This window comes from Synchiropus splendidus, chromosome 4 (genome assembly GCF_027744825.2).
Source record: "Synchiropus splendidus isolate RoL2022-P1 chromosome 4, RoL_Sspl_1.0, whole genome shotgun sequence".
NCBI classification, from domain to species: Eukaryota; Metazoa; Chordata; class Actinopteri; order Syngnathiformes; family Callionymidae; genus Synchiropus; species Synchiropus splendidus.
The window spans coordinates 25,483,831-25,511,664 of record NC_071337.1 but is presented as its reverse complement, the minus strand read 5'-3'; the positions used below and the strand labels follow the sequence as shown (position 1 = coordinate 25,511,664).

The 27,834-nt window shown below is 42.1% G+C and overlaps 1 protein-coding gene across 5 annotated transcripts in view; it reads left to right on the top strand.

Annotated features, from left to right (window-relative positions):
- The first annotated feature begins 822 nt into the window (after window positions 1–822).
- The window catches only part of celf2 (cugbp, Elav-like family member 2), a 205,354-nt gene continuing 178,342 nt past the window's right edge, over window positions 823–27,834 (top strand). For all 5 annotated transcript variants that reach the window (XM_053861712.1, XM_053861711.1, XM_053861709.1 and 2 more), the window contains exon 1: window positions 823–1,023. In XM_053861712.1, coding sequence (XP_053717687.1) covers window positions 971–1,023 — 53 coding nt within the window. In that variant the 5' untranslated portion in view covers window positions 823–970. The remainder of the gene's footprint in view (window positions 1,024–27,834) is intronic.

Here is a 27,834-nt window from a genome sequence, read left to right as displayed (position 1 = left end):
CCTTGGCTCTATACACCTCCCCCATTATTTGCAGAAGCACTTCAGGCAGGGGAAATTAGACGTAAAGGTTACAGAGCCTATTAGAAACACTCAAGGATAAAATAATCACAGGCACAGCTTTTAAGGCAAATTGAAATTATGATGGTGCGTTTGCTTTCCTCAATCCCTTTGGACTAATGAATCAAGTTGTATTTTTTTCTTTCCAAGACAAGTAACATAATGTCAGTCTGCTAATTGCAATGTGAAGAGTTCTATTTGCGACTCCATAATACTTACTAGCAGCAAACTGCTTACATCTCTGGTTGATTTCTGTCAATGAATGTCATGTTTTAATATCTCCGACTGATTCGTGTGAGAGTTTTCCAGCATATATTTCATCACCTTCACTCGTAGCTCACTCAGATTGACATTTGCTTTTCAAGAACCAGATAAAAGTGACCTATGAGTTTGTTAGCATTACTGTTATTGTTATAATTCTTATTTTAAAAATGACAAGCCCTTCATTATTTTTTTTATTGTTTTAGCTCATTGGATTTGCGTCAAAGAGTAAGTGATATTGCCCAAAGTGATGGCACTTCAAGTTCATAACTTGGTTATTGACGTGTTTCTCATGGTGAGGTTTTTCATCGGAGTTGGTGAGCGACTTCCCTCGGTGAGCGTTAGCTCGTCTCTCCGGCGCATCTGCGCGTCTCCAGCAGCAGCTCGGCTGTAAAAGAGAGCTCGGAGGGGAGAAAGCGTGTGCTGAGAGCGAGGCGAGGGGGCGGAGGGAGCGAGAGAAGCGGAGAGAGAACATGTTCGAGAGGGAGAAGAGAGAGAGCTCTGACAGCGCTCATCACCCACTGAACACAAGCAGGACGGGTTGCATCTGAGCAATTGCTGTCATTCGCAGACGGAGTTTACAGCCCTTGCGTCGCTTTTTCTTTGCAATCTTTTCTGTCGCGCCCCCTCCCTGTCCCGGTACCACTCGACCATGGTTTCTATAATTTCTGACCTGGACCCTCTCAAAAGCTGGAACGTATTAAGGTAAGCGCCCGGTCACGGCGTCGGAACGTGGGCTCGAAACACGGGGAGGGGAGCGGACTAGAAGTCGGGGCGCTCCGCGCGCGCCACTTGCGCCATATGGTGACAGTTAACGCGCGGGACTCTCGCTTTTCGCTACTTTCTGTTGCTGTCATCTCATTGACCCCACAGAAAAACTTCTGTCAAGCACTGAAGTAAACCATTACTCCCCCCCCCCCCCACACACACACTTCCACCCGCAACTGCAACACAACCATAGCCACCCGCAGGGGACGTTCGTGAAACTTTTGAATCATCAAGGCTGGTCATACATTCACTGTCATGAAGCATCCCAGCAGAAAGAGATATCGCTCCCTCCGTTCCTGAATATTTCAACCACTCCATAAATAAGCCATTAGTCCCTTGAGAGATTTGGACCGCAAATTCTGCTTTTTTTTCTTTTAAGGGCAGAACACAGACACTGCCCTGTAATGATCATTTAATACTCATATCTGAGCTTGTTTTGGAGACCAATGGTGGCAGCAGACAGAAGAAAATATGGGTGGGGGGGTGTAAACAATGATGTAATTCCCAGCATGGATATGTGCACCCTCTCAAACTGCACCGCTGCTTTTTAAAAAATATATTCAAATTACACGCAATGATTCTGATTCAGGCCAGAAACACTTTTTAAAAGAAGTTACTTTTCCCTTTTGCAGAACGAAACAAAGTGTGCGAGTGAAAGGATAGAAAAGACAGAAAGAAGCAAAGCCTGGTCTCCACACCTCCTCTGCTCGATATTAAATCTTTGTTTTACAGATTAGACGGCTCGAGCAAAGAGCAAATCTTCTTCCGAGATCTTAATAAAGAGGAGCTTATCATCGGGCTGTCACTCAAGCTCTCCTGGGGTCAAAACACACAAAGCCACCCCCAAACCAACGGCTGCACCGACGCCCACAAACACTTTGCAGTCGGCATCTCGGCGGCACTGTTTCTCTTCGCATCAGAAGAGGGTTTTGAAAACAGAGAGTCATGACTCAAGTCTTGTCGGAGACGATACACGTCTGTCAAGCTGTGGGTCGCACTGGACAAAATAAAAAAAAAAAGCACTTTTTCTTATTATTATTATTCACAAGACTGAACAAGTAACATCCCATGCAGATAATACATATATTTTAATTTGCACCCTCTGTTAGGTTTGACTCAAGTGAAATGTGTTTTCCATTAACCGAGCTACATTAAGAAGCTTTCGCACACTCATCACACACACACACACGTTCGAAATAAGCGGTTGCATATTAGAAATCCGCCTCACACGGTGCACATCCGAAGTGCCGTTGTGTTATTCTATAATGAGAAACAGCATGCATATTAATTCCATCTGATTACACACACACACACGCACGCATGCACGCACACTCAAGGTGCATTCAATTAGAGCGGAGGGAGAGCCCTGCTTGGGATTTTGTTCTCTGATAGTTTCCTAAAGACCATATCAATGGGCGCAACTCGGCGCTGCGCTGATCAAATCTGTCCTGTGGGATCATTATCTCAAGATGACACTTGAGACACGCGGGAGGAGACGACAGCGCCGAGGCTGACAGCAAAGTGGAGATTGACCTTTGACCCACCGGCGTTAGCTTTTTAATTAATCTACTTACAGAGTTGGCCCCGGATGCATTGTGTGTCGCTTTCTATCCGGTCGGACGGAGCGACTCCCACAGACACAAATCCAGCCGCCTATTTACCGCCACGATTGTTGGACTCTTAAATCCCTGCTGATGAGCCTGCGCGTGCTGCTTTATCCACATGTTTACACGATGGGCTTCGAGAAAAGAGATGGGGCGCTTGATACGTGGGTCATTACTATATGTCAGTTTGAATTAATTTCAGTTTTAAAGTTTGTTGACGTGCTGAACACTGCTAATAAAGTCATGTCCGTCTTCCAATTCCCTAAGGTACGAGCGTCGGCATCAGCGTCCCCCTGTGGGGCTTTTTTTTCCTCTTCAATAAAACGCATTTATATGGATATTTTAGCACCTTTCTGATGCGCAGCAATATTTTAGCCATCTCAGATCTCATGTTTTATCAAGTTATTTCTCCCATTTGTGCCTTTGGAAAACCAGTCGTCATACCAGTTGATATTTTTGATCCACTGAAATAATGTGCAGAAAATAAACTACTAATAAAAATATATATGCTAATGTAGTTTTGTTTTGGTGGCCAAGACATAAGTTGGAGTTTGCATTTCTCACACTTTCCTGCTTATTAATGAAGCTAAACATTGCAGTAAAATTTATATTTATTGTAATGTAATGTACATGAAATGAATTGTGCAAGTGAAGCACTTGCTGTGCTGTTTTTACTAGCCTTGTGGAGAATGCAGTTCCCTGCTCCAGACAACAGCTGCTGAATTCTTTCTGAGAACAAATAGCTTTTTTTTTTCTTCCACCCAGTTCAATATTGTCCATTAAACTAAAGAGCAAAGTATAAATCCACCGCACCTGTAGAGTTTAAATCCCTTTTTTTTCAGTGCTCACCCAGCTGAACTGTGTTTTTATGTTTGACAGCTGAATAATAAATGCCGACGCTACAGATGAATCATAATCAAAACTCAATGTTGTGAGTGTCATAGAGTGCAAAGCTGTGCAGCAGGGCTAATTCTGCAACACTGACGTAAACAAAGATGATGTCAGTTTTAGGGAGGGTCGAGCTGCCACCGGGCAGTTTCTGGATTCGCTTTCCACTTCCCGCCGCCGTCAATCAAAGCTGGCGGTAACAATGCATCGGCGTGATGGAGGCGGACAGCCTGTGCAGACGGCGAAAGAGAGGGAGGGCTGACTTCTTCTGCTGGAATCAGCCAGCGATAATGACACAGTCCAAGGAGGCGCAAGTCACAAAAGAAATAACGGAGAGGAATTCAACGCACAGTAGAATCCAAAAAAGTTGATGAGACGCCTCGGCCCAGGATGGCTCCGTATTTATTGTGGGAATTTGTGATCGCTACGTACATTTTCTGTTCAATTTGGCGGCACCGGATGATGATTCTCCTCCGAGTGCGATAGAAATGCAGCCGGATTCCTGCACGCTTTTGATGCCCTTTCTACCGATTCTTCTGCTCTGTGGAGAGTAAAATTTACTGAAGAAAGGGAATAAAATAGTTTCTGCAAATGTCAAAGACATTGTGCATCTCGAAACTTCCGATGCTGCTTCATAAGTGGTGCAGGTTTTTGCACCTGTCCCCGAAGATTACCTACCTCCTATAAAGATCAGTGGCTGCACAGGACATTTTTCCTCAGCTGCCGATCAAATTTACATCACATGGACAGAAAGCAGTCTGGGGGTATTTTAATCAGACTGCCTTTGAATCAAGTGTTCTGAAAACGCACTTGATGATTCCTGTTTTCCCTCGTCCCTTCTCTTTTTTCCATATCCCTCATTTTCAAAGAGCCTGGTTCTCTTTCATATTTCCGCACAGACCAAAAGCGTTCGCTGCAGCATATGCATTAGCCCACCCAGCACGCACACAAACACTCTTAACACCAATGGCACAAAGTGACAAATCTGTTTAATAATGCACCACCTGGAGCACGGCACTCTATCTCTCTTGCCTTCTCCTTCAGCAAACCTCACGTTCTGTCGTTCTCTCTCACACTAATCATTCCCTCTGGCTGTATTTCAGTGCTGTGCTTTATATTAGTCTTATTCTCAAAGGGATTGCTGTCATGTGCACGACAGCCGGTCCTATAAAATAGCTTGAAGACCTGTGAGTGTGCGTTCTTACGCAGGTGTAATGTCACAGCGCTATCTTTTTGCTGCTAAGTATAGACTCCACTCTCATCCACATATTTTCTTTTTAGACTCCTACTTCTCTTTTTTTTCCCCCCCAACTACGCCTCCCCATCTAACATCTGATGTCTCTCCCACACTATTTCTCTAAGAGATCCTCAAGGAGCTTATACTGTAACCGAAAGGCGGTGAAAATAAAGAAGATGAGATGTGCTGTATGAAAACCAGTGAACCTGGCTAAAAATATTGGCTGAAACAGTATGAATGGATGAGTGAAAGTCAGCAGAACTGGCACCATTCCCAGGCAATGTGAGAAAGTAAAAGACCTGATCTATGTGTTATCAGATCAGATCGTTTTTGTTTCCAGAGACCAGTTTATTTTATACTTGTACCTCATTTAAGTGACCAGGATTAAAAAGAAAAGAAAAAAAAACAGTTGTAATTCAGGTATTGGCTTTGCTTCATCTTTTCATCTTTGAACGTGTGTTACATTTGAAGGGTCTTAGTGTCTAATAAGTCAGATGTAAGTCTGCCATTCACTCACCTGGTGACCAGGAAACTTACCATGATAGAATTCAACAATTACATTACGTCCTGGTGATAACAATTGTACCAAACTTGAACTAGAACCAAGCTAAAGTGAAAAGGAAGTAGACACATTTCATCTAGCATATCTGAAAAGTCGCAGATAATTTTAGCTCATCTCCCGGTTTATGTAATGTTTTCTTCCTAAATGCAAATGACAAAAAATGACACTAGTGGTATTTTTTTTTTTCTTTGTCATGCGAATTATACTAGTCTCTTGTATCATATAAATATATTTTGAGGATGCATATTATGACTTTTCGGCTGCATTAGGTGAGTGAGAAGTGATGACCATACCAGACTAGCAATGAAACCCCACCAGGAAAAACTGAACGGCAAAGGCCAACTGTACTGACATTCAAAAATGTTGTGGCACGCAAAAATTTTATAAAAATAGCACAATATCAGATTAGGATTAGGTTAGACCCGTCTGAATGTGCCATATCAGTAACCTTTATGACACAAGATCACCATGACTTCTACATTCTGTTATAGTGGCCTGTAAAATTACACCAGGTGATCCAACTCCAGTGCTCACAGAGCAGCAGCAAACATGTTTTTTAAATGTATTTGAAACCAAATTTGGAGTTGAGATTTTCTGCCTTTTTAGCCGCGGCTATTGTTTCACCTTTGGTTGATGCTATGCTCTTTGTTTAGCAACAATATCTGGAAGTCATATGCACACGATGACAGAGAGAATGGTGCACTTGTATTAGAGTGTCAAACATTTTTTTATACTGTGTGAATCCACCTATAATATTACATCCTCTCTGGGTATAACTCCTCTAAGTGGCGATGACAATTGTGAGCATTTTCGATAGACCTGGCCAAATGAACAGCATCAGCAGGATTTTATTTACATTTTATTTCCAGGTTCCAACTGTAACTTGGCTTGGAAAATTCTCCAACTTAAGCAGGTTGAAAGGCAGCACTGTCAGCAGCTCCATTGCAGTAAATAACCAAGAGATCTTCCCGAAACGTGCATCGGTCACAGTGCAAAGAGAGGGGGAAAAGTATACGAGGAAGATGAAAGGGGAAGCTAATGAATTATGGTCGGCTGGTGAATGTAGAAAGTGGGGTCTCTCCTCTGCTGCGCCCTCCCTCCCCCTGGGTTATGGAAGTGTCACGCTGCGAGTTTTGCCATGCAGATGGTGACCCTGAGGAGATGCAAAACAGAAGGAGAGGGGAAAACAAGAAAGAAAAATCTATTCAGATATGCAAGGTTAAACATTCCACTAGAAAACAGGGTTCCTAGTGTCAGTCTACGACTCCCTCGCAGTGACAGTGAATTGTGTTTGACTAGTGAAACAAGAAGACACTTCATGTGTCTCGTGAAGAATGCCAGGTCATACCGCTAAAAAGTAACTCCCACATAAACACACATTTTCCCCAAAGGAAATTACCTCGACATTCAATCATTTCCTGGAGACTTACCCGTGATCACTCTTGGCATAACTTCATCCTTAGCTTAAGTCTAATCCTAACCTTAATTTTTGGACTTGAAGTTATTGGTTTTCGTCCCAAGAAGCACAGCGAATGCCCATGCTGAGTGCATAAAAACAAATTTCTGTCCTTACAACATCCAGCACATATTAAAAAGAGGATATGCTGTGAGGTGGAGTCCAAAAAAAAAAGTTGTTATGATGTAACAAGCAGAGTTGCTTAGTTCCAGATTTTTCTGAGTCATTGTGTGTTTTCAAATGACAGGAAACCCTCTTTTTCAAGAATGTAGAAAACATTGTTTTGGTTTGTACCTGTTTCCATTACGTTTTATTTGTTTACATTTGGTTTGCTTCACTAAACACATAAATAATGAAACAGTGGAGCATCAGTTTCATGGTGTTCCTGCAGCCCTCCGATGATATAAATTCAAAATTATATTGCCCACCAAAACGTCACATTAACTTTGACATGAAAAGTATTCCAAATATATTACTCCTGTAACCAGTAGCATGAAGCTCAACAGTCCAAGTCTTGTTTTATGGGCAGCCAACCACAAACACGGTTCAAAACTAGCCATGAGCGGTCACTAAATTGATGCAACATTTATGCCATGTAAGAATTTCCCATGACAATGAAAAAGTGATCTTCGCTTTTCTTAGCTTTTGGTGGAGCCAAAACTGCATTAGCACATCAGTGTCGTCCACTTTTATTCATGCTTCATTTCATCTCCATCAGCTGACTGAGTCTTTCTGACTCCGAACATCCGATCATATTCATGCGGCCGACTCAACCTGACACTTCTCGCTGCTTATACATTCGTGCCAACGCCTCTTGCTGCTGCTGCTTGCTCAGACTCCACCGGCCTGGCCTCTGCCCGGATGTAATTGACCTTAGTCTAAGGCTTAAATGTTCATGTTATGTTTTTTAAAGAGTTCTTGCTGAATCATTGCAGCTGCTCAGACTACTTGAGAGCCTCTCCTCGAAAGCTCTTACATCCTTAGATTATGTGTCTCGGAAGACCCCTTTTGCACTGAATGCTGAAGGTGGCAATGCAGAGCTGTTATTAAACCTGTCTGTGAGGAAATGCCAAGCACAGATGCTGGGTGAAAGATGTTTTTGACTGTTAAGCCGTCAGATAATGTCGTGCCAATGGATTGGCATTGGCGTTGTGCTCTTTGTTTTTTTGTTTGTTTGTTTTTTATCGGCATGGACCAGGAAAGCTGCACTGGTTTCTGCCTCTGGGCTTTATAGATTTTTTTGTTATACAGTATAAAACTACATGCAAGTGATGTTTGAGTAGCCGCTCTCTTTCACGCCGCTTTATGATTATTGTTACACACATCTCAAAGAGGCAATATCCCAGGCTTTTTACACATGAAGTATAATGAACGTTATGTACATCTTAATTTACTCACAGTACTCATGAGGCCCATCAGTTGTGGTGTCCACTGCAACTGTGCGGGTTCTTTGGATAGAAAATCTATATTGTCAGGTAAATCATGACCCACAATTAACACTGGACGTGTTTCTTTATCAACATAGGGATCCAGAATTGCTTACAGCAATTGCTTTTGCATTTGATATGTAATTTTTAGAAGCACTTTATAGGAGTGGCAAAATTCTGTGGCACTGGACTCTCAACTTCGCTTCTCTACATTACATAGGAAGTGAGTTTAAGGGGCCGCCTCTGTTTACTTGAGCCTCCTGAGGGCAGAGTGAGTACTTCCTCTTTAACAGTTTATTTAATTGTATTTGTTTAAATATTGAATGAGTTTACATCTGCCTTTATTTGATATTAATATGTTATATAGTTGGCATTTTCTACTTAAATTATCTTTAAATACATTTGACACTTCTTACCAAGTTTTTTTTTTCTAAAACAAAAAAAAAAATTGTCAAATACTCCATTCCTGTAAAGCAGTACTTCCAGATTTAATGTTGTTCATAATAACAATAGTGTGTACATATTTTGTCATATAATTTTGAAAACATTTAAGCAATTTTTATCATACATTTTCCTAGAAAGCTTTTGTTATATATTATATTTAATATTGAATTGAAAATTAAAATCAAATTAAAAATACAATTTTATTTTTTGTTTGATCTTTTCTTTCTTAGGTTTTTGCACTTATTATTCCTCGTTTCTTTTCTTTTTTATAACTGGTAATGCACTTATGTGACACTTTTTTGACCAAGGTTCCATGACAACAATTTTGTCAGGTTGTAGTCGTTTATATGTTCTGTATTATATAGTCTTCATTTCCCTCATTCTGAATAACTATTGAATGTGGTTTGTGGGGTCTCTTAAAGATCGACTGTAAAAAGCCTTCCACGTGTGGTCCAGATTGAAATGATGAGGATAAGAAGGAGCACTGAGGAGAAAGCTGGGGTACACGTTGTTACTGCAGCTGCAGAAACAGTCTGTTTTATGAGAGCAGACCTTTGCTTAATGTTCCACTCACTGATGATTCGAGAAATGGCCCTGCTGAAATCTTGATCATTACATTTCTGACTGCGTGTGTTTTAGAAACCACGTGAGGTAGGATGCAGTGAATGCTCGGTGTACTTTAGGATGAGATTAAGTACCTGGTCGAACAATGGTACTGCAACTTTACGCATCTTTCCATAGATAAAAGCAGAGAGTGGCTTGAGTTGGAGGCTCATTGGCCACTTAGTCAGGTGCACTTGTTCGATAGCTTGATGACACAAACTGCTCAAAGCATCAATGGAACCAGACCAGATGATCACAAATAACCCGAGCTCCAGAATGGGACCCACTAAATCGATAAAACATAAAGCGGGAGAGACTGTGTGAAACCCTGAGAGAGAGTCAGACATCTCAAGACAGCTGAATAAAAAAAAAATAAAATAAAATAAAATAAAATAAAATAAAAACATCCCCTTTGGACCGGATGGAAGTCCATCTTAAGAAATCTTCAAGGCTGATCATGACGTTCGGTGACAATACAGATGATGAGTCAACCATGGAGAACAAGGCGAGAAAGGAGCAAATGAGTCATCCAGAAAATAAAGGAAAATATTGCCACGATTAGGGAAAGACTTCAGAGTCAACGAATGGAATTTTCCAAAATAAGAGGAATTTAATGAAATGCAGGACTTAGTAACAGTTGAGGAACAAAAGATCAGAAACTGAAGAAGATAATTTAGTAGCAAGACAACCTCAAATTCCAACAATGTGGAAATAATTTTCAAAATCAAGCAAACTTCAGTTGAGACGCGGGATGCCTCGATCGATCCGCAAAGTTCAGGGTCGGCAGGTCAGGCTTTTCAGAAATGCATCGCTGCTTGGCTCAGAGGAAATATTAGCATGATTAAAGGCCAAGGCAGAAGTGAAGAATATGATAATAAAATGTGCCAGAACAATGGATGCCATTCAAACCAAGCCTCAGAATGAGGAATAAAATATATATTGGCGATCAAGTCCTTTGAGTTCAAAACACAATGTAAAGCTGAAGCCATGAGTCCAAAAGACAGAGAAGACGGTGCACTGGAAAACTAAGAAGAAAATAGGAACAATGCTTGAATTTAAAGCTAAACTAAAGCCTGTGACAAACAAAGACACTAGGAAATGCTACACAGTGCCGGGGAAAAAAAGACGTTGACTTACATACATACAAATACAGAGAGAATTAAAAGTAGATGAATAAACTTGTGCGAACTGGCCCTGAGCAAAATTGTCTTCATGACACCAGGGTCTTAATCTTTATGAGTTCCACATTACTAATGTGACATATCTTCTGAAAAAAAAATGTGATTCAAAGTCAGATGAATATTGAATTATTGAAGCGTAAAACCTGGTCTTACTCTCAGTCCCTTGAGAGAAACCAATGTTTAGCTTTCCCACAAAGTGTTGTCAGTTATAGTTTGGGGACATTCTTGTGCCGTTTGATGTTGCTCTTTAGAACGTGAGTATATTTTTGTAGTCACTGTGAGATTATCTCAACTCCATAAGCATAGCGTAAATTGCAAATCCTGCCCCTTGTGTTCTTAACAGAACTTTTGTGAGCGCTTTAAACAGTGTCTCCAGGTTCTTTTGTGCCGTTCTTTGACAGTAATCCAAGTGTCTGTTGCCGTGGTAACACCATCTTAATGCACCGTTTATGTGACTGTACATATAGTATATAATGGCATCGCTTACATGAATTTGCTTCAGCTTCAACCCCCACCTGAAATTCTAGTTGTCATTCCTTTACTTCTTGCCGGGTCATCGAGAAAAGCTGGGGTGAGTTGTGTGATGTTATGTCACGTCTTGGTGACGTAGTTAATTTCCTTCGGGGTTCTAGTACAAACGGTGACAGTGACTATGGTAACTCCTTCATCTGATGTTTCCTGACAGCTTTTTTTTCCATCAAATTGAAATTTGGATGAATGGGGGTGTTATAGTACTCGAACTTGGACCGGACCATTTCATTACAAAGCCTGCACCAGCTCTGCGATGACATAAATGTTGAAGTTTTATATAGACAGAATTTTTTAATGTTCAATATTACATTTTATTAATAGTGTCTTCATGCTGTACCAATGTTGTGTACCACTACACCTACAGTAATTATTAATAAAAGGAAGGAAACTTGAAAAGTATGATGAAATATTGTTCAAAATATAAGAAAAAGCGAATATAGAATTATATTACTTATGTTCTGCCCACAGTGCGCACTGTTATTGAGAAGTTTTTAATCTTTGCCCAACATTGAATTCAGTCTGGCGCGCGAGAACTCTCCATAATTCTCCAGGGTGGAATGATATGTGACAGATGATATAATGCTGACTATTTTGCCTCGGAAAGGTGTCAAAACAAAGCTAAACAGCCGACGCACCACACTCTACTGTTTGTTGTTAGTTTGACAAATGAGAATCCAATGGAGTATTTAATGTAATCTAAGCGAGTGTAATGTCTTATTTTATTAGTCGGTGTCATATCTTCTGGCAATTTGTAAATGGAATGTGAGGGCACTGAGCTTCACCACGGCAACATTATGGCAACATTTCATCTCATCCCCTGGACGCCGTGCTTTGGAAGATGACGGTAATTTGGATGAAATGTTTCAAGGCCTTGGGTTCTCTCTCCGCGCTGTCAGTCGGTCCCCAGCGCTGTGCCGCATTAAAGTGAGACTGGAGCGTGAAGGTATGGCCGGCTATTAAACGGCAATCACACACAGAAGAGCTCTTTTATAGACGAACACATTTCTGCTTAATAGCTCTCTGAACAAAGTCGTCCAAATATGGCGGTTCCAATAAAAGCTCCGCGAACATTAGCCCCTATTAAAATCTGATGAAATCTTTCAATTGGTCAGCTGTTTTTTTTTTCTCCCCAGTGAAATCCTCTGCCTGGTTAAATGGTCAGGTTTTATCAATTACAGGCCGGCAGGGTTACGCACAGTCTCATGCACGGCTGAGTTGAAATACGTCTAGACGCCCCTCAGACAATAGGTAGCGCCATGATCTAAAAATCTCGGAGCATTTCTGGGCTTGAGTCAGGAGATTACAGGAAGCCCGAGCCCGTCATTGGCTGCTTAAGGGTGAACTTCACGTCATCGGTGGGGCGACTGAAGACCCATGGGGTTCTCATTCTACTCTGCCCCATTAATTTCAAGTACTACTTATAACCTTGGACCCCTTATTTTCTATCTCCCGCCCCACTCCCGCCTTCCATCATCACGTTGATGTGCCCAGCCCAATCCCACTCCTCATTTTGAGCTGTAATTGGACAGGGATCCCTAAGGAGGGTTGTCAGCACGCCCCAGTGCTTCACGTCCCGTCTCCAGAGTGGAAACACGCCCGGCCACGGTCGATAACTCCTGCTCTTCCTCAATTCAACATTCTCTCATCTGCCCACTTTGGAGAACGTTTTCATTGCTCCTATTGGTCGCGTCCCAACACATATTAAAACCTATGTGCCCATGAACATATTTCAGTCCAGTACCCAAATAGCAGGTCACCTCATTTGGTGGTGCCAGAGTGTATGAGCTGGGGCAGAAAGGACACATTGATTTCTGAAACAGGGAGGTGGATTAGGGGCTTGCCTTGTCCACTTCACACATCAATATGTTTTGGCTAGGAATGGAGTCACAGTGTTTTGTTGTGCAGTGGGAGTCGGTAGCAGAGACAGAGTGGATGCAAAGCAGTTGGGATTATGCTGATCTCAGGAGGAAAAGTTTGAAACTTGGTCTGCTGGCATCGACCATTCCGACAACCTGAAACATAATGTTTTGACTTTTATTGTACAGTTAAACCCTTGTTTCCTCAGAGAGTATAAAGAAGAAGCCCACTTTCCTTCATGTTTTATTTGTACAAAATACTAGTGTATTTACTAGTGTAAAATACTAGCGTATTTTGTAGTATTTATGTAGTGTACTTTAAGTGGTATTATGGTATTATAGAAAACATAAAATCATTAAAGTGATTTATCCATAATAACTGGCATTTTTTGTTGTTCAAATAATATAAATTCTACGTATTCAGGTTCATAAAATCTGTACTTTTCTCAAGAGATGGTCCCACTTTTAAATCATCTACTTTCCACAATAAATTGACTATTGTCGGTAATTGTTGCTAAAATGTAGGCATCTTTGCAGATTGAATATTTTTCTGCTCTTTCCGCCGTTGACTATTTAGCGCCTTTAGAGAAAGACACCCTGAAGTCACGCTGAAGCTTTCGCCTCATTCTTGGCAGATAAGTCCAGAGGACTGTAGATCCTTCTTCTTATGTGCTTTGCTTTATTGCTGAAGCCTGAGGAGCACCTGACAGTTGAGGACGGCTCCCCTAATTGGAAGTGGTGTCGCTTGTCCCGCCGTCTCTTCCGCTCTCCCCAGAAGCCGCTCTCTCCATCCAGTTGGCAAAACTCTTCGGCATGACCATTTCGCAGTTTTTCATTGAGTTATTTTCTTTGCGAGTTGCAACGCCACAAGGGCCGCGGCTGACCTGCCTTGTCTCCAGCTATTCTCTGATCGCAGCTCATTACCACAGGTTTGCTTTCCCAGTTTCTAAAAGACGGCCGGCCGCGCGTCTGAGCCGTATCGGCGTTCACACGCCAGCGGATGAAAGCCGCGCTAATAACTGAAAGAGTACTTAGCGACAGGAGGAGTGCCCTCACAGGACGGCTCTTAATAACCAGGGAGGTTTCACATTCCTGTTTCCTTTCTTTCACATCTCCGGCCATGAACTGCCGTCACCTCCCCAACCTGTCAACACGTGACTTTTTCTAGCTGGCTGCTCTATTCACCGGAGTCAGTGAAGAAGCAGCCGCCTGCCGTCTAACAACATTTAGGAAGAAAAGGTGTGTGTGCGGACGCCTGTGTGTTTATTGGGTGAAAGTAGGACACAGCGTGCTGCCATGGATTTTGCATCACTGCTATTGACGACGGCCCCTTGCACATTCTCCCTCCATCCCCGATGTCGAGTTGAGAGATATGTATTTGTTTATGAAGAAGCGACGGCTCCACTCTTAATGTGCTTTCCGCTCGCCCTCATTAATTCACTTGATGGTGTTTGATTTGCCGGGCATCACTAAGTCGCATTAAGAAATGTATTTCCCAGCTCTTACTTAACGACGCTTCCAGAACCAACCCAATTAAATGTGCATTTAAATGCTCAAGGTTTTCCCTTCACATTCATGAGCAGAGACGGTGCTTGATTAGCAGTCTGCAGAAAATTATGCGGCCCCATGAAGGTGATTCCTTTTTGGTAAATGTCAGCCACCAAATGCTCCTTTTAGTTTCATGGCGGGCCACTTGCTGTGGTAACACACCACATTCCCGTCAGACTGACACCATCTTCATTGGACTGTTCTCTGTCATGTGAAGGGTAGAACTATCTTCATCCTGCTGTACAGACAGAAGAAGTGATATTCTTCAGCCATTGTTTGCACCCAGAGTGAAGAATGTCAGATGTTTTCCATCAGTGGCCCTTCCACTTCTAAAAGGTTTGGTAGGCAAAGGGTTTGTGAAACAGGCTCTTCGTATGAACAACACGCCATTGGTGCACTTCTACAATACCTTGTTGTTCCCAAAAAGGTGCTCTGAAAACATGGAGTTGTTCCAGGAAAAATCACAGAAGAGTGGAGGTGTACCACATGACGATTCCTTTTTTTGGAACCCAATCCCAACTACTGATCTCGCTGCACGCTCCTGTAAACATGTACTAGTGACGCAGCAACCTAGTTATGAAGTTAGATATTAAAGAACAGATGTATTGCTAACATATCATCACAGAAGAACCGTGCCATACCACACCCTCCCGACCAGCCTTTTGTCATTGTTTGATTAAAAAAAAAATGTATACAGCACTTTAGCTTCCAATATAATATGTACATCCACAGCCTGATCGAAACTCTGGACGCCCGATTTGAGTTTTGCGTTGCCCTTTAAATCGGGGTACATTTATTATCATAAGTAATTGATTTATATTCATATTCATATGTGTATTCACAGCATATTAGCCTGTAATAATAATTCTAAACTATTGATTAGTCTCTTGTTAAGCCTAACAAGATTGTATCCTGGAATCATCACCGAAGGTTCACTCTGAGCAATACAATAATTACCGATTATTATCGGTAAAGAAGCAAAGGGTTAGCTTTATAGTTCATATGTGTTCCCAAATCTAAAGTGTTACAGAGTTTTGATGGTTGGTTCTGTAATTGTAATGTTATTTACTTTCCAGTTTGCTTTAAAAATAAAAAAAAATACTGACATTGCTGTCCAATAAAACAAGTTTCAAATATTGAAGGTGTATCGTAGTGTACGTACATCAATTATTGTAAAATAAATAAATAAATAAAAATCAGTGTCAAAAACTGCGATTGGTGGGAATCATTTTGGTCCTGACACTCATAGTGGAGAGGTGGGGCTGTTGCGTTACTCTTTTCCAAAACAGAGGTTCGCTATACAGATGAAGATATATCAATTGTATTTTCGAATTTATCCACACCAGAAAGTCGGTTGGTTTTGGCAGTGTTTCATGTGGACAAGCATTATTAATTTAGTTTAGGTTTAGGTATATTTAGCTTGTGTCAGACTAACACTGTTGAAAAGGTGGGGCATTCTTTAAAAAGGAAAAAAATGAGAAACTGACTATATATACATGATCAGTTTCTTGAATGATGGAATGTGATGGACTTGTATTTGATATAAAATCGCAAGCGTACATAATAAATAAACAGTTTCTAAACATGTACAGAAGTACAGAAGCATGACATTTATCCGACTGTGTTCCGACTGCGCTCCTTCCATCTCCTGTGACATAACACTTTCTCCTCGACTTGTGCTTACTCATCTGATTTACATCAATCTATATCTCTTGAGCTCTGGAGCTTGAATGAGCCTAATTGAATAGTTGATCACATAGTAGTTTAATTAGTGTGGTTCAGTCGTGGTCATTGTGCACTGAATTCCTCCCGTATTGTCATTCTGTTCTCTCTGGCTGGAGGCGGTCTGTGCTCCCAGATGGTTTACTGTAGTGAGCACCACTCATCTGACTGGAAGCCCTCCCGCTTTGACCGCAGATCATGCTGCCGTACCGTCCTCTGATCGCACCTCTGACATCAAGAGGGAAGGCAGGCAGTGGAAACATGGGAGCAAGAGTTTGGATAGAGGAAATTTTTAGGGGAGAAAAAGGGAAATGGAGAGCGACGGGACAATTACCATTCAGGATGATCATCACCATTTCAGAGTTTTCCATGAAAAGGCAACAAGTGGAGTCTAATGGGAAATATGCAGATGTATGCAAATGGCTGTTGGATGCGTCGCCCAGAGGCCCAGTGGGGGGAGTTAAGCTCTCCAGTATGGAGAAGCTTGTGAAGCTAAGAGACGTAGATGATGCTGTGTTGAACACTGGAGTGGGATTTTTTCCCCCATCATCTTCAACATCATTAGTCTTGTTAAAATGGATTGTGATGTCAGTGAACTCTGACACGGTCAACCAATGAGAGGCAGCGATTATGCTGAAGAAAAATCATTGTTGGCCCATCTTCTTTTTTATATCCAACAGTCAGTCCAAGCATGGAGATGAGTCATCTCAGGGTAAAGGGCTGGGCGGTCCACGGTGCCTCAGCTTTCTTGCTAGATGCCCATTCTATCACTGCTAGCTTCTCGTGATGCAGAGGAGTCGCGGTTCAACTGAGCATCTCCTGGATAACCAAGCCATAGAGGCACTATAGGAGACAAAAAACACAGCAGATCATGAGAAACAAACATAGTGATCACTTGCTTTTGTAATTGGTGTTCAAGGAATTCCTTTTGAGTGGCACTTCTCATGAAAGTGCTTGTTGAACAGAGAAGAAAACGGGTCACAAGAGATAACTGTCCAAAAGGATCATGTTTCGGTCAGATGGAAAAGAGAAAATACTTTATAAATAGCTTTCGACACTGTCTGCGTTTGCCAGAGGGGAAACAAAATCATTCATGCATCCGTTTATCATCAACTGCTCACATTAATCTGCCAAGATGGGCAGCCACCCTGGGCAGGATGTCGGTCCGTCACTGGGCAGGAAGTGTTTGAGACAATTCGTGGCATTGTACAGGAGTTAGCATCGGCTACCCTCTAGCTGCCCTTGCTTGTACACGCTGATACACTGAAAATAAAATACTTGTTGACTGTGTATCAGTCTTTCTCTGCCTTCGTTCACACTGCATTTTTGATATACGTTTAATCCCCTATAGCTGTCTTGGCGTATGAATGCAGAACAGTAGGTGCCGGGGGGATTGGATGCAAGAGTGTGGGGCCCCGTTGCTACGCCTCGGGAGGCAGAGTAGGATTAAAGGCAAGAAAGTGTGAAAAGTCAAAATTGCCACTCCGAGTACATTTTGATGAAAAACCGCTTCCTTTTTACATTTTGATTTGTTTTATGATAAACCGCTGGACTGTTGTATTGACTGTTAGATCAGATGGCTACACTTCGAGCTGATATGTCCACAAACGTCTCTTCTTCGTGGCAAGTAATGTCTGGGTCAGCCCGGCTGCTTGGTTCAACTACAGCGGGGCTTCGTCTTGCCGCGACTTCAGACGAAACATTGTTATGCGGAGGCACCCTGTGGTTCCCTCCCGTATTAGATCCAAGATGCCCAGCACTTATTTGATTGAATCACTGTGGAAATAGACTTTTATATTGTTTCATGGCGATATCAGACGCGCCCCCTCCAGGGTCTTCCATGTGAACTTGATGGATGACATCTCAGAGGTGCTGTTTCACACTCCTTGTTTGATCGTCTGAGCGAGGAGAGACTGCAAGGCTGTGTAGATGTGTGGCATTGATCCACCGTGTCTCCACCTGACATGCAGAGAGCTATGTCTCGGTAAATTACAGATGAATCAGGAACTATTGTGAGGCTTCTCTATGACCACTGATTTGGCTACTGTGTGACAAAACGCTTCTCTTTGATCGCAGCCGTAATGACATTGCTGAAAGGTCCAAATCTCTAAATAGCGACAAGGAAAAACATCTAAAATCACATTGCTGTAGTTCATTATTGCACTACAGAAAAGTCAGGGCAGGGGGACGTTTTGGAATGACAGCCAAAAAACCTGCATATTTTAAAAAGTGATTCCATGAGAGTCATGTTTTTGTAACACTGAATAGAATTTTTAGTGAGTTACACAACCTTAGAAGAACATTTTTCGACACAAGTGGAACCCACTTAACACCTGACAGTGCCATCTGGTGATTACTTCATATTCAACACAGAACATGATATATGCTGTATTGAACGCACTTTTCATTATTCAAGATTTACCGAAGCAGAACTGAAAGTGTGATGATGTCAAGCTACTTGATGCTACTTCTCCTTACAGCTGTTAACAGTAATACGAGGAGCATAGAACAAAAACTCAATTATAGTGACTCAAATCGAAACAGTTCCCATGATGCTTTGCAGTACAGTCAACCAATCACAGTGGTCACTACAACATGGCTCCGCCTCCACAGCCTGAGCAGCCTCCGGGAACAGAAAAGAAGTGGGAAAAAGAAGAAGTTGGAATACGTATATACATAAGTAGCATTTTAGCATTTGTATGTCAACTAAACGTATACGCGTAACCTTCATTGGTGTAATGTGACAAGGCTCTGTACTATATTGATCAAACAGTAGCAATGCTTTCCCGGGCTTTGAAGTCACTCAACTGAGCTTGTTGTTGAGAGTGATGGCACCTCACACACTACTTGAATACAGTTGGTGAAAGTTGGGGTTAGTGAATGAATAAAGGAAATAGGTACAGTTGTCAAGTGTTGGGAATATTCTCACAACTACTGTATAATGTGTGTGGTCCACAACCTCACATTTCAAACCAGAGCACAAACGTCTCACCCTTATTTTTGATGTGGATGATCCATACGAGTATGGATGCAAACCATCTGCAGACCCTTCAACATGTGGCTGACTTCTAAATGTTTTGACAAAAGTAGTGTTTGGGCCTGCTCAGTGCATGACCTCACAGTCTTAAGACAGGTGTCATATGTTGACATCCCACAAGTTTCGGGCTGCATCATCATTCCGTGGCCTACTGTAAGGATCCAGCCCTGACTCTGTTCATAAATCAGTGTCTGTCGTGTTAAAGACTCCTGTGCGGTCATTTGCTGTCTATAAACGCTTTAAAGCTCACAAAGAGGCCAGAGGTCGTACCAAACTGAGTCATAGCAGCTCGGCTTGACACCCAGCCTTTTAAAGAGCAAAGCAAACACATTTTACATGGTGCCACGTGTTGTAACTCAGCTTGGGAGTTAATTCTTATTATGTTACTTTTGGATGGGACATTTCTTTAAAAGAAGGTCAAGAAAAAAATAAATCTTTCCTTATTTTGTTTCGCTCATTCTGCCACACTCTATGCTCCTCTCACACAGACGAGTCGCACAACAGCTGAACCAGGATGAAGTGAAACAAGATGTGATCAACCCTAATGGGATTCTCGTGTTCCAACAGTCAGCTATGAGCTTACATAACCGCTTTAAAGAAAAAAGAAAAAAAAACACCGGACCTCATTTGCCCTAATTTTTAAGGCATGTTCTCACAAAGAAGTATGTCTTTGCCGTTTCCATGGCGAGGGCTAAACATTAGGATGAGGCAAACACATTCGGGCAGCGGTCCGTGTCGTGATCATAGCTCTTACCACAGTGATAACATAGTTTGAGCAAGATGGTTTTTTTTTTTTTGCTTTTTTCCCTTGAGATGGTGTTGAATGATATGACGACTCAAGTATGCAGGTGTGAGGCAATATCAAAAGGATGATCACAGTGCTGGTGCACTTTTAAAATGTGACAGATAAATTTGTGTCACTATCTTTCTTAAGTAGTTTAACCTTCATCAAAATAGCAATGTTGTCTCTGTATTTTTTATAGTAAACTCACGTCTGTTCTTATCAATCTTGCAATGTTACTATGTCAGTGACACCTACGAAGTTTTTTAGGCTTTAACTTTGCAATAAGTTAAAAAAAAAAAAACTATGTTCAGCACATATTGTGATCAAAAGTTAACTGGAAAGCAAAAAAAATGTGCTTCAAATGTCAGTAGCACACTTGTGTATGAAGCTGTTTAAAATGTAGAACGTTAAATATGATCCAAGTGATGGAGATTCTTGGTTATAACACTTGGAAGTCATTTCACTCTGAATAGGAACTTTATTTTTGGATTTTCCCCCAGCTTTGTTTTCCCTCACAAACACGCTCCCAAGAGTTTTTAAGGCCCTTTCTTTCTTTTTTCTTTTTCTTTTTTTTTTACTTCAAACAGACTCTGAACAGAGGAAGTCAATTATTTTGGGATATGTACTATATTTGTGCTGCTTTAATGTCTCCCAGAGAGCAAAGTTTAAAAGCCTGTAAGTTGCATTTGCAGGTAAACTTTTGATCACCTGTCGCTGAAATGTCATTCTTTGTAGTTTGACTTCACCACTGAGGATTCGCTTTGGTTGTTCATAAAAAAATAAAAGAAAAATCCAAACTTATGAATTGTCTTGCTCTAAAAAAGCTGTTTGTTGAGCTCCGACCTCTTGTGGTGGTGAAGAGCTTGTGTCATGGAGGCAGCTGTTAAGCACACGTCACACATTTCATGCATATATGAAAATGTGATGACTGAAACTGCCACTATAGAATGCAACCTTGGGTAAGCGGATGAAATGCATGGACAGAAAGGTTCATCCATTTTCTGCCGCTTATGCTGAAGTCCAAATTTGAGCAAAACAATGATCTGACATTTCCATTGTTTAGTTTTCTGGGTCGTGGTGGTCTGATATCTATTTCCACAGCCACTGAAGGAAAGCAAGTTTCTACATCAAGCATTGTGTGTCGATCAAGACGTACAGTATCAAGCCTTCAGGGTGACCATCGCAGCTGCCCCCTGCTGGAGACAAAAGGAAGTTTAACAGGAGAGCTGCGGGATCTGCTATGATGAATGGTTTCGAGGCCGTCACAAAGACTAGAAGCAGAGTTTCAAGTGAGTTGAAACTTGTGTGGTGACAAGTGTGCTCTCTTGAGTGACCCTGGTTGACGTTGAGGTCGGCCAAGTTCATTTTGTGAATCCACAGAACCTTCCTGAAGGTGTCAGCCAGCACTAGATCAAACTCGTCCAGAATTGAATGGCCAGTGCGGTTTTCCATTCGACCAAACGACAATTGAACTGTCCTTTTTCAGATCAGATGTATTTTCAGTCAAAGGAAAGAGGCCCTCAAGAATAGTGTTTTATTCACACAGTTCTTTGAAAAGCTTTTCTAGCAATTAGGAAGGCACAAAGTGTGACTAATTTAGTCTCCAAAGAACATGAATCTCTTCCAATCAACCATGAAAAGACTTGAAATTTCACAAACTTTCCAAAAGCGCCGTGGTTCACTTGACATTTAGATTTCAATAATGTGAATGTCAGCGACACCACTGTTTTGTGTTTTTATTCAGGGGCAGCTCTCCACTTTGTCACCAAACCCGTGAAAGGAACTCTTGTGGTTTGTTTGGTTCCCCGCTTGTCCAACTGTAAACGCTCTCTCTCCTGCACCTCACATGGAGTGGGGGCCTGCTGGAGACACTCGCGCAGGGTCTGGGCAGGGACTTGCACACCGAGTGGACCCAATTATGCAAATCCCTGCTTCTTTCTCATTGGCCGGGGTCAACGCTGTGATATTAATGATTAAGGAGCCAAAGAGCGACAGCGACGGGGTTAGAAAAAGAGAAACGCTGCGGCGCCTTTTCTAAGGATTAGAGGAAGGAGCGTCTTTTTTTTCTTCCACAGTCTATTTCAGTGTGTGTGTGTGTGGTAACTTCCCCCTTCCTCTTTCCATATTCTTGCCTTTTCTGAGATGTGTTCAGCAGGGGGAAGAATCAAGCCCTTTATCTCTCAGCAGTCGACACTTCCTGTTTCCACAGCGATGCACTGCTGCGTAGCTGGAGCATCTGGGTTGTATCTGTAGCGACCCCAGAGCCCCGACAGGCCCTAATCTAAAGTCACAGGCTGCAGCCGCGCACATTTCCGTCGCTCTCTGTTTATATGATATTTAACTTCAGCTCTGGTGAGAGCCAAATACCTCTACAGGGATTTAGGAACTTCGAGAACCTTTGAGTGCAATTTCATCACACTTCAATGTCCGACATTTAATGTGGAGACACACATCGAGGATGAATGGGTTTAATATATTTATGTGGACCGCCGACCAATGTGGTTAAAAGGGTTCTAAAAGGGCATAGTAGACACAACATTGATGCAATGGTGTTTTACAGCATCTCAAGCTCTGGAGTTCTTGAAGGGGATTGTTGTTTATTAAGAGTCAGTTCACATTGCAACACTTCAACTGTAATTGCGCCATGACTTCTGCTGACTGGAATGGTGATGACGTTTGAAGTAAAACCTGTGCTGGCAATATGGCGCTTGACACTTCAGTCCAAAAATCCCCTTGACAAGTTTCGTCTTCATTGTTATCATCCTTAGACGCTAACTTGTGATGACATGATATTGGGCTTAAATGCAGGTAACTCAATTGAGAATCCAGGGGAGGTCCAAGATACACTCGACAAAGTTCTCAGACAATTGGGATGCTTTGTACCTTGAAGTCAGGTCTGTTGGTGGATCTGGATCCTGAGACATACAATCGACTTGCTTCTTTGAGAGAGTGTGTACGGCACACAGGTAGTTCCTCATGCCACAGATCGGTGGCAGGGTCAGCTGGCACCACTGGGATGTGGAGGCGGAGTCACGGCAATAACGTCTGCTGCTAGTGTAGCCAATGACGAAAAATTCCCGATATGAAAATTCTTTTTACTTGTTTGACTGAAACACGTTTCCCTGACCTTCTGGAGGCTCGCATGGAAATTTAGCTGTCCATAGGTTAGCCTCAAGCCTGACTCCAGTCCTGCCTTCTGGCGACGTGAAGCTGCGCAGTCATAACTTGTTGTGGGAATGAGACTTTGTGTCAAAATACCATTGAGTTCCCTTCCAGAAATTGCCTCAGTAGGGGTCCATCGTGGAGACCTGTCATCCAATTTATGTTAGTTTAGCAAATTACCTCCCATTACAAAACTTGTGCTTGAAAATTGAGCGCCAGATGACATCCGTATTGGACATAGGGGTGCGCGTAACCATCTACCGCAGGGCCACTCTTCTCCCAAATTCGGTTTGGATTCCAAACTAAGCCCTTTGTATATCATATTATGTGACAGCAGATCTGTGTGAAAGTCTCACACAGATGTCTCTCAGCTTCTCGAGCACGCCTGCGTCTCGGTTAATAAGTGTGTAATGTGGTTTCTGCTGCGCGGGGATCAACTGCAATAGAATTGGATCTCTAAGTTAGCATCGTTAGCTTGCAGCTGCCGAAACCAAAGCCGCTCCGTCAAACGTTCTCATCCCTGTGAGGCCCGAGGAACCTGCCAAAACTAAAGCGCGCCAAAGTCGTCGCTTCATTCCCCACCTCTTTCTACTTTATTCTCCATCAGTGCTCTTCCTCCTTTTCCCCTCCTCTTCTCCATTCCCCAAGCATGAGCAATTCGCAGTTAATTCAATTTTCCCCCGGCTGGCCTCACATGGGACAGCATTGGAATTCCGGTTTGTCATGATAAAATGATTACACGGCATTGTGTTTCTCCGGGCGCCTCCCAGTGCATTTATTAGAATCTGTCAGTGTCGATGTAGATCGGCCAGCCAAAGTGCCTGTCTTCGCCGCACCTCCTTGCCACACCGCTTCCCCTTTCCCTCCCTGAAACTGGTTATTCCTTATGAAATACGTCGCTCCTGGCAGACGTATAATCTGATTACATCCGCTAGATTAAAAATATATTGAATTTCCCTCCTCCTCTTCTCACATTTTTAACCCCTGCACCGCCTCGTCCCCTTCACACACCTGCCTTATCCACGACAAGAGCCCTTTTTTTCTCATTGGATCTCCAAGGTTTGACTGATGGCACTTTGCCCAATAATGGCCTCATAAAAAATGCAATATCAGGTCGAAACAAGGAAAAACAGTGATTGATATGTTTTATATTGCAATATTATGATAGCTGCGGTAATGATTTTTACCTCGCAGTCGCAGTGACGTCTGACAGCAAATCCTGAAGGCATTTACATCTCTACACTTCTGGTTTTTAAAAACATGCTGTGGTGAAACTATCTTTGGACTTGACTGAGGAGACGTCCTGATGACTGTCATCCAAGATGTGAACGTTTGCAAAGGTTGTGCTGTTATCGTCCTGGTTTAGTGCTGGGGTGGCGAACTCAATCACGCGAGAGGCCAACATCTAAACGCAGGCCGAGTTGTGGGCCAAACAGAATTTCTGTTTATTGAAGACTGTGGCACTCAGAATCTTAACATCTATGCTTCATGATACAAAATACGCTTGGGGCTACAGCAGCTTGAAAACAGCCTGTCGAGCAGCGAAACTTGATACCTGTAAACTTCCTGAGCCACAGTGTCAGCATGCATTGGAGGTGATGCTGCTTTTTGGTGCGCTGTTTAGAAAAACACTTTATTTAATGGGAATTATAGATTTTTTTTTTAAACTTTTTTTTTTTTTAACTTTTTAAGTCGCATAGGAATTACTTGGTTTGTATGATATATTAAATGAAGTCACGTGACATTTTTGGACCCAATTAGTTTTCATTGTACATTATGTCTTCAGCATCATCAGCTGTTCACTTAACAGCTTATAATGGAATTTGTTTCAGTATTGCCTTCACTCATTCATCAAACATGGACCTTAAGTTGGTTGTATGCTGGTCTATCCAAGCTTCCTCATCACGTTTGAGTCTGCGGACGCTGGAAAGAACCTGAACCTATTTATGCCTTAACTCCTCATGAATATTGAAGGTTTGCTAAACATTTTGAAGTAGCCCCTTTGTTTGTAAAGCCTTTACGCTGTGTTACACAATCAATGCTCTGTTTATTTCTGTTTTATTTCTCCTGAAATGCAACTCCAACTCTCGGCGTGTGTACATTTTGCCTACTCTCCCTCACTTCCCTTTCTAAACGGCACCACCTGCCTCCTCCGTTACTCTGCCTGGATTATATACAGCTTATTATATTTCATATTTCCATCCCTCCCTGTGCCCATACAGGCCTGCCAGTCAAGCTGTCATAAGTGATTTGGAGCTGTCACTCCAGCTGTGGCTTCTTTTTTTTTTCAGTGCATGGGTCCAAGAGCTTGTTTACTGAGATGTGACTGAAGGTGTCACACTGGATAAACCCCATCTATCCTGTGGGAAGACCCTTTACTGGTGCAAGTGTTGGGTGGCAGAGGACTCGTGCCAGGTGGGATGTGGCTAATGACCATCCTGGAGTGCCATTGTCAATTTTTGGGAGAGGGGTTTTGGCCTCAGGTGCTCACGTGTGAGCATGCATGTGTGTATATTCGTCCTTTCAGCCAACCAATTACTGTCCTGAGGAGCCGACAGCTGTCGCCACCATCTTCTCTCCCGCCGCTCTTCCTCCGCCTCGTTCTTGCCTTCTCCTTCTTGACAGAGGGAGTCAGAGGGGTGTCTCAGCCCCTGGTCTCTCTCCCTTGGGGTGTCATTACACCACTATGGGACTCACTCCATCTCCCACGCACACACACACACACACACACACAATATCTATCAGCATGCCACCATATTCTTCAATTACGCTTGTGAGCTACGCTTTAGGGATTAAATCAAATTCACTCAAACAGACATGTTTATCTTATCTTAATATTCTCTCTGTGTTTGTCATTAAACACTTCCCAAATACTGTGTTTGGTGTTACGAATATATATATATATATATATATATATATATATATATATATATATATATATATATATATATATATATATATATATATATATATATATATATATATATTAGCATCTCTAATAGCAATTGAATAATAATTTCTACTGTTTGAGATACAAACAAAATTTTAAAATTATACAAACAAATAAGACACAAAGAACATATGAACAATATAGACTCAACAGATTAGATTACATTAGATTAGATGAGACCAATATACAGCAGTACACAGTGTTACAACAAAGCGAATAAAACAAAGTAAATACAATGATGACAGAGCAGATGGAGTCAGAACACACATCAACGTGAGGTCAGCATACAACATGAGGTCATAACCAAAGCCATCACTGGAGCACTTCCACCCTGATGTTTAACCTTATGTGCACACATTCATCGTGAAATGACCCATTCTGGTGTCACATATTGAAATATGACAATAAAAACTTGAAAGTAGTTCTTTCATCAAGGCCCTGCCATAGTTTATAGTGTTGCGTAATACAACATGTATTGGGAGCGCAGCATGCCAATAGTCAGCGTCTTATTATATTGCATCATAGTAGTTCGACAGTAGTTCTACCAACTCAAGTTTGTGTGGCCTTGAGTGTCTTTTGATCAATGCAAAGGCTCAGGTTGATAAAAGTGGACGCCCAGCTATTGCGAAGTAAACAACATTATTCAGTTAGGGAAGAATGTTCCTTTTGGTTGGATCTGTTTCGTAAACCTCTGACGGTCTTTTACGGGATCCTCATGACGTGTTCCTTTTGTTTTTGTGGACTGTGGCCAAAACTCATAGTTGACACAAGCCTTAGGAAGGTGCATCAATAAGGGCAGGTTTCCTTCATATCCATGAAGAGAGGAGAACAAGTGTTTTACTGAGACCATGAGTTTCGGCTATTTAAAACCAGGTTGCATGTTTCCTGGTTTGCAGCAGAGCAAGACTGAGGAGAATTAAAGTAAAGTCATTCACAAGAAGCTTTCATCTGCTGCATGGTCCTTCACAATGACATTAATAGGTAGATGTCAGCCAATCATCCATCTACAACACTAAGAGTAGAGTTCTTTATGACGTGCGTCAGTTCAGCACCTTTGATCTGTCGCTCATATATTATCCACATGTGAACTGATGTTAAGCCAAGTTCTGATATACATGAAATAAAATATCTCCTAAGGCACCATTTTCTAAGTCTTGGCATTGCTGTTTTGAAATAAAGTGCTTTTCCTGCTATTTAAGTGGAACACACAAGTAAGAAGGCAGAGGCATTCAAGTTGGAAGCGCTCCAAGGACATGTATTCATAAACAAGAAATGACATAACGTACTGCCATTAAAGGGCTTGACAGTTAAAGCTCTCACAGTCGTCTATAAGTGCAGACATACAGTATGAATATGGGAGGCAGAACAGTACATCCATTATTGAGACTCAGCGCCAAGTTATATCTGTCACTAATCTGCAGGTCGGCTGGAACCTATTGCTAAATGCAATATACAAATTCGTAGTTTTTTTCTTTTCCCGTTATGCTAAATTGCGAAATTCCCAGCCGAGAGGCCACCGCCGCGGCGATGCTTCTTTTGAGTGAATGAGGCTCCACGCGTACATGGCAGCTCGCTATCTTCTCTTCACCACTCTCTTTATCGGAGACTGTAATACAAACCAGATTGGTCTTATCTCGCGACTCTCACCGTACACACTCTCCAACCTCCATGTATAATTCCTGCCTGCTTCCACAAGTAAACACACTCCTGTGAAGGAGCTCACATGTGATATCAGCCGAACAATCTGTGAGTGGAT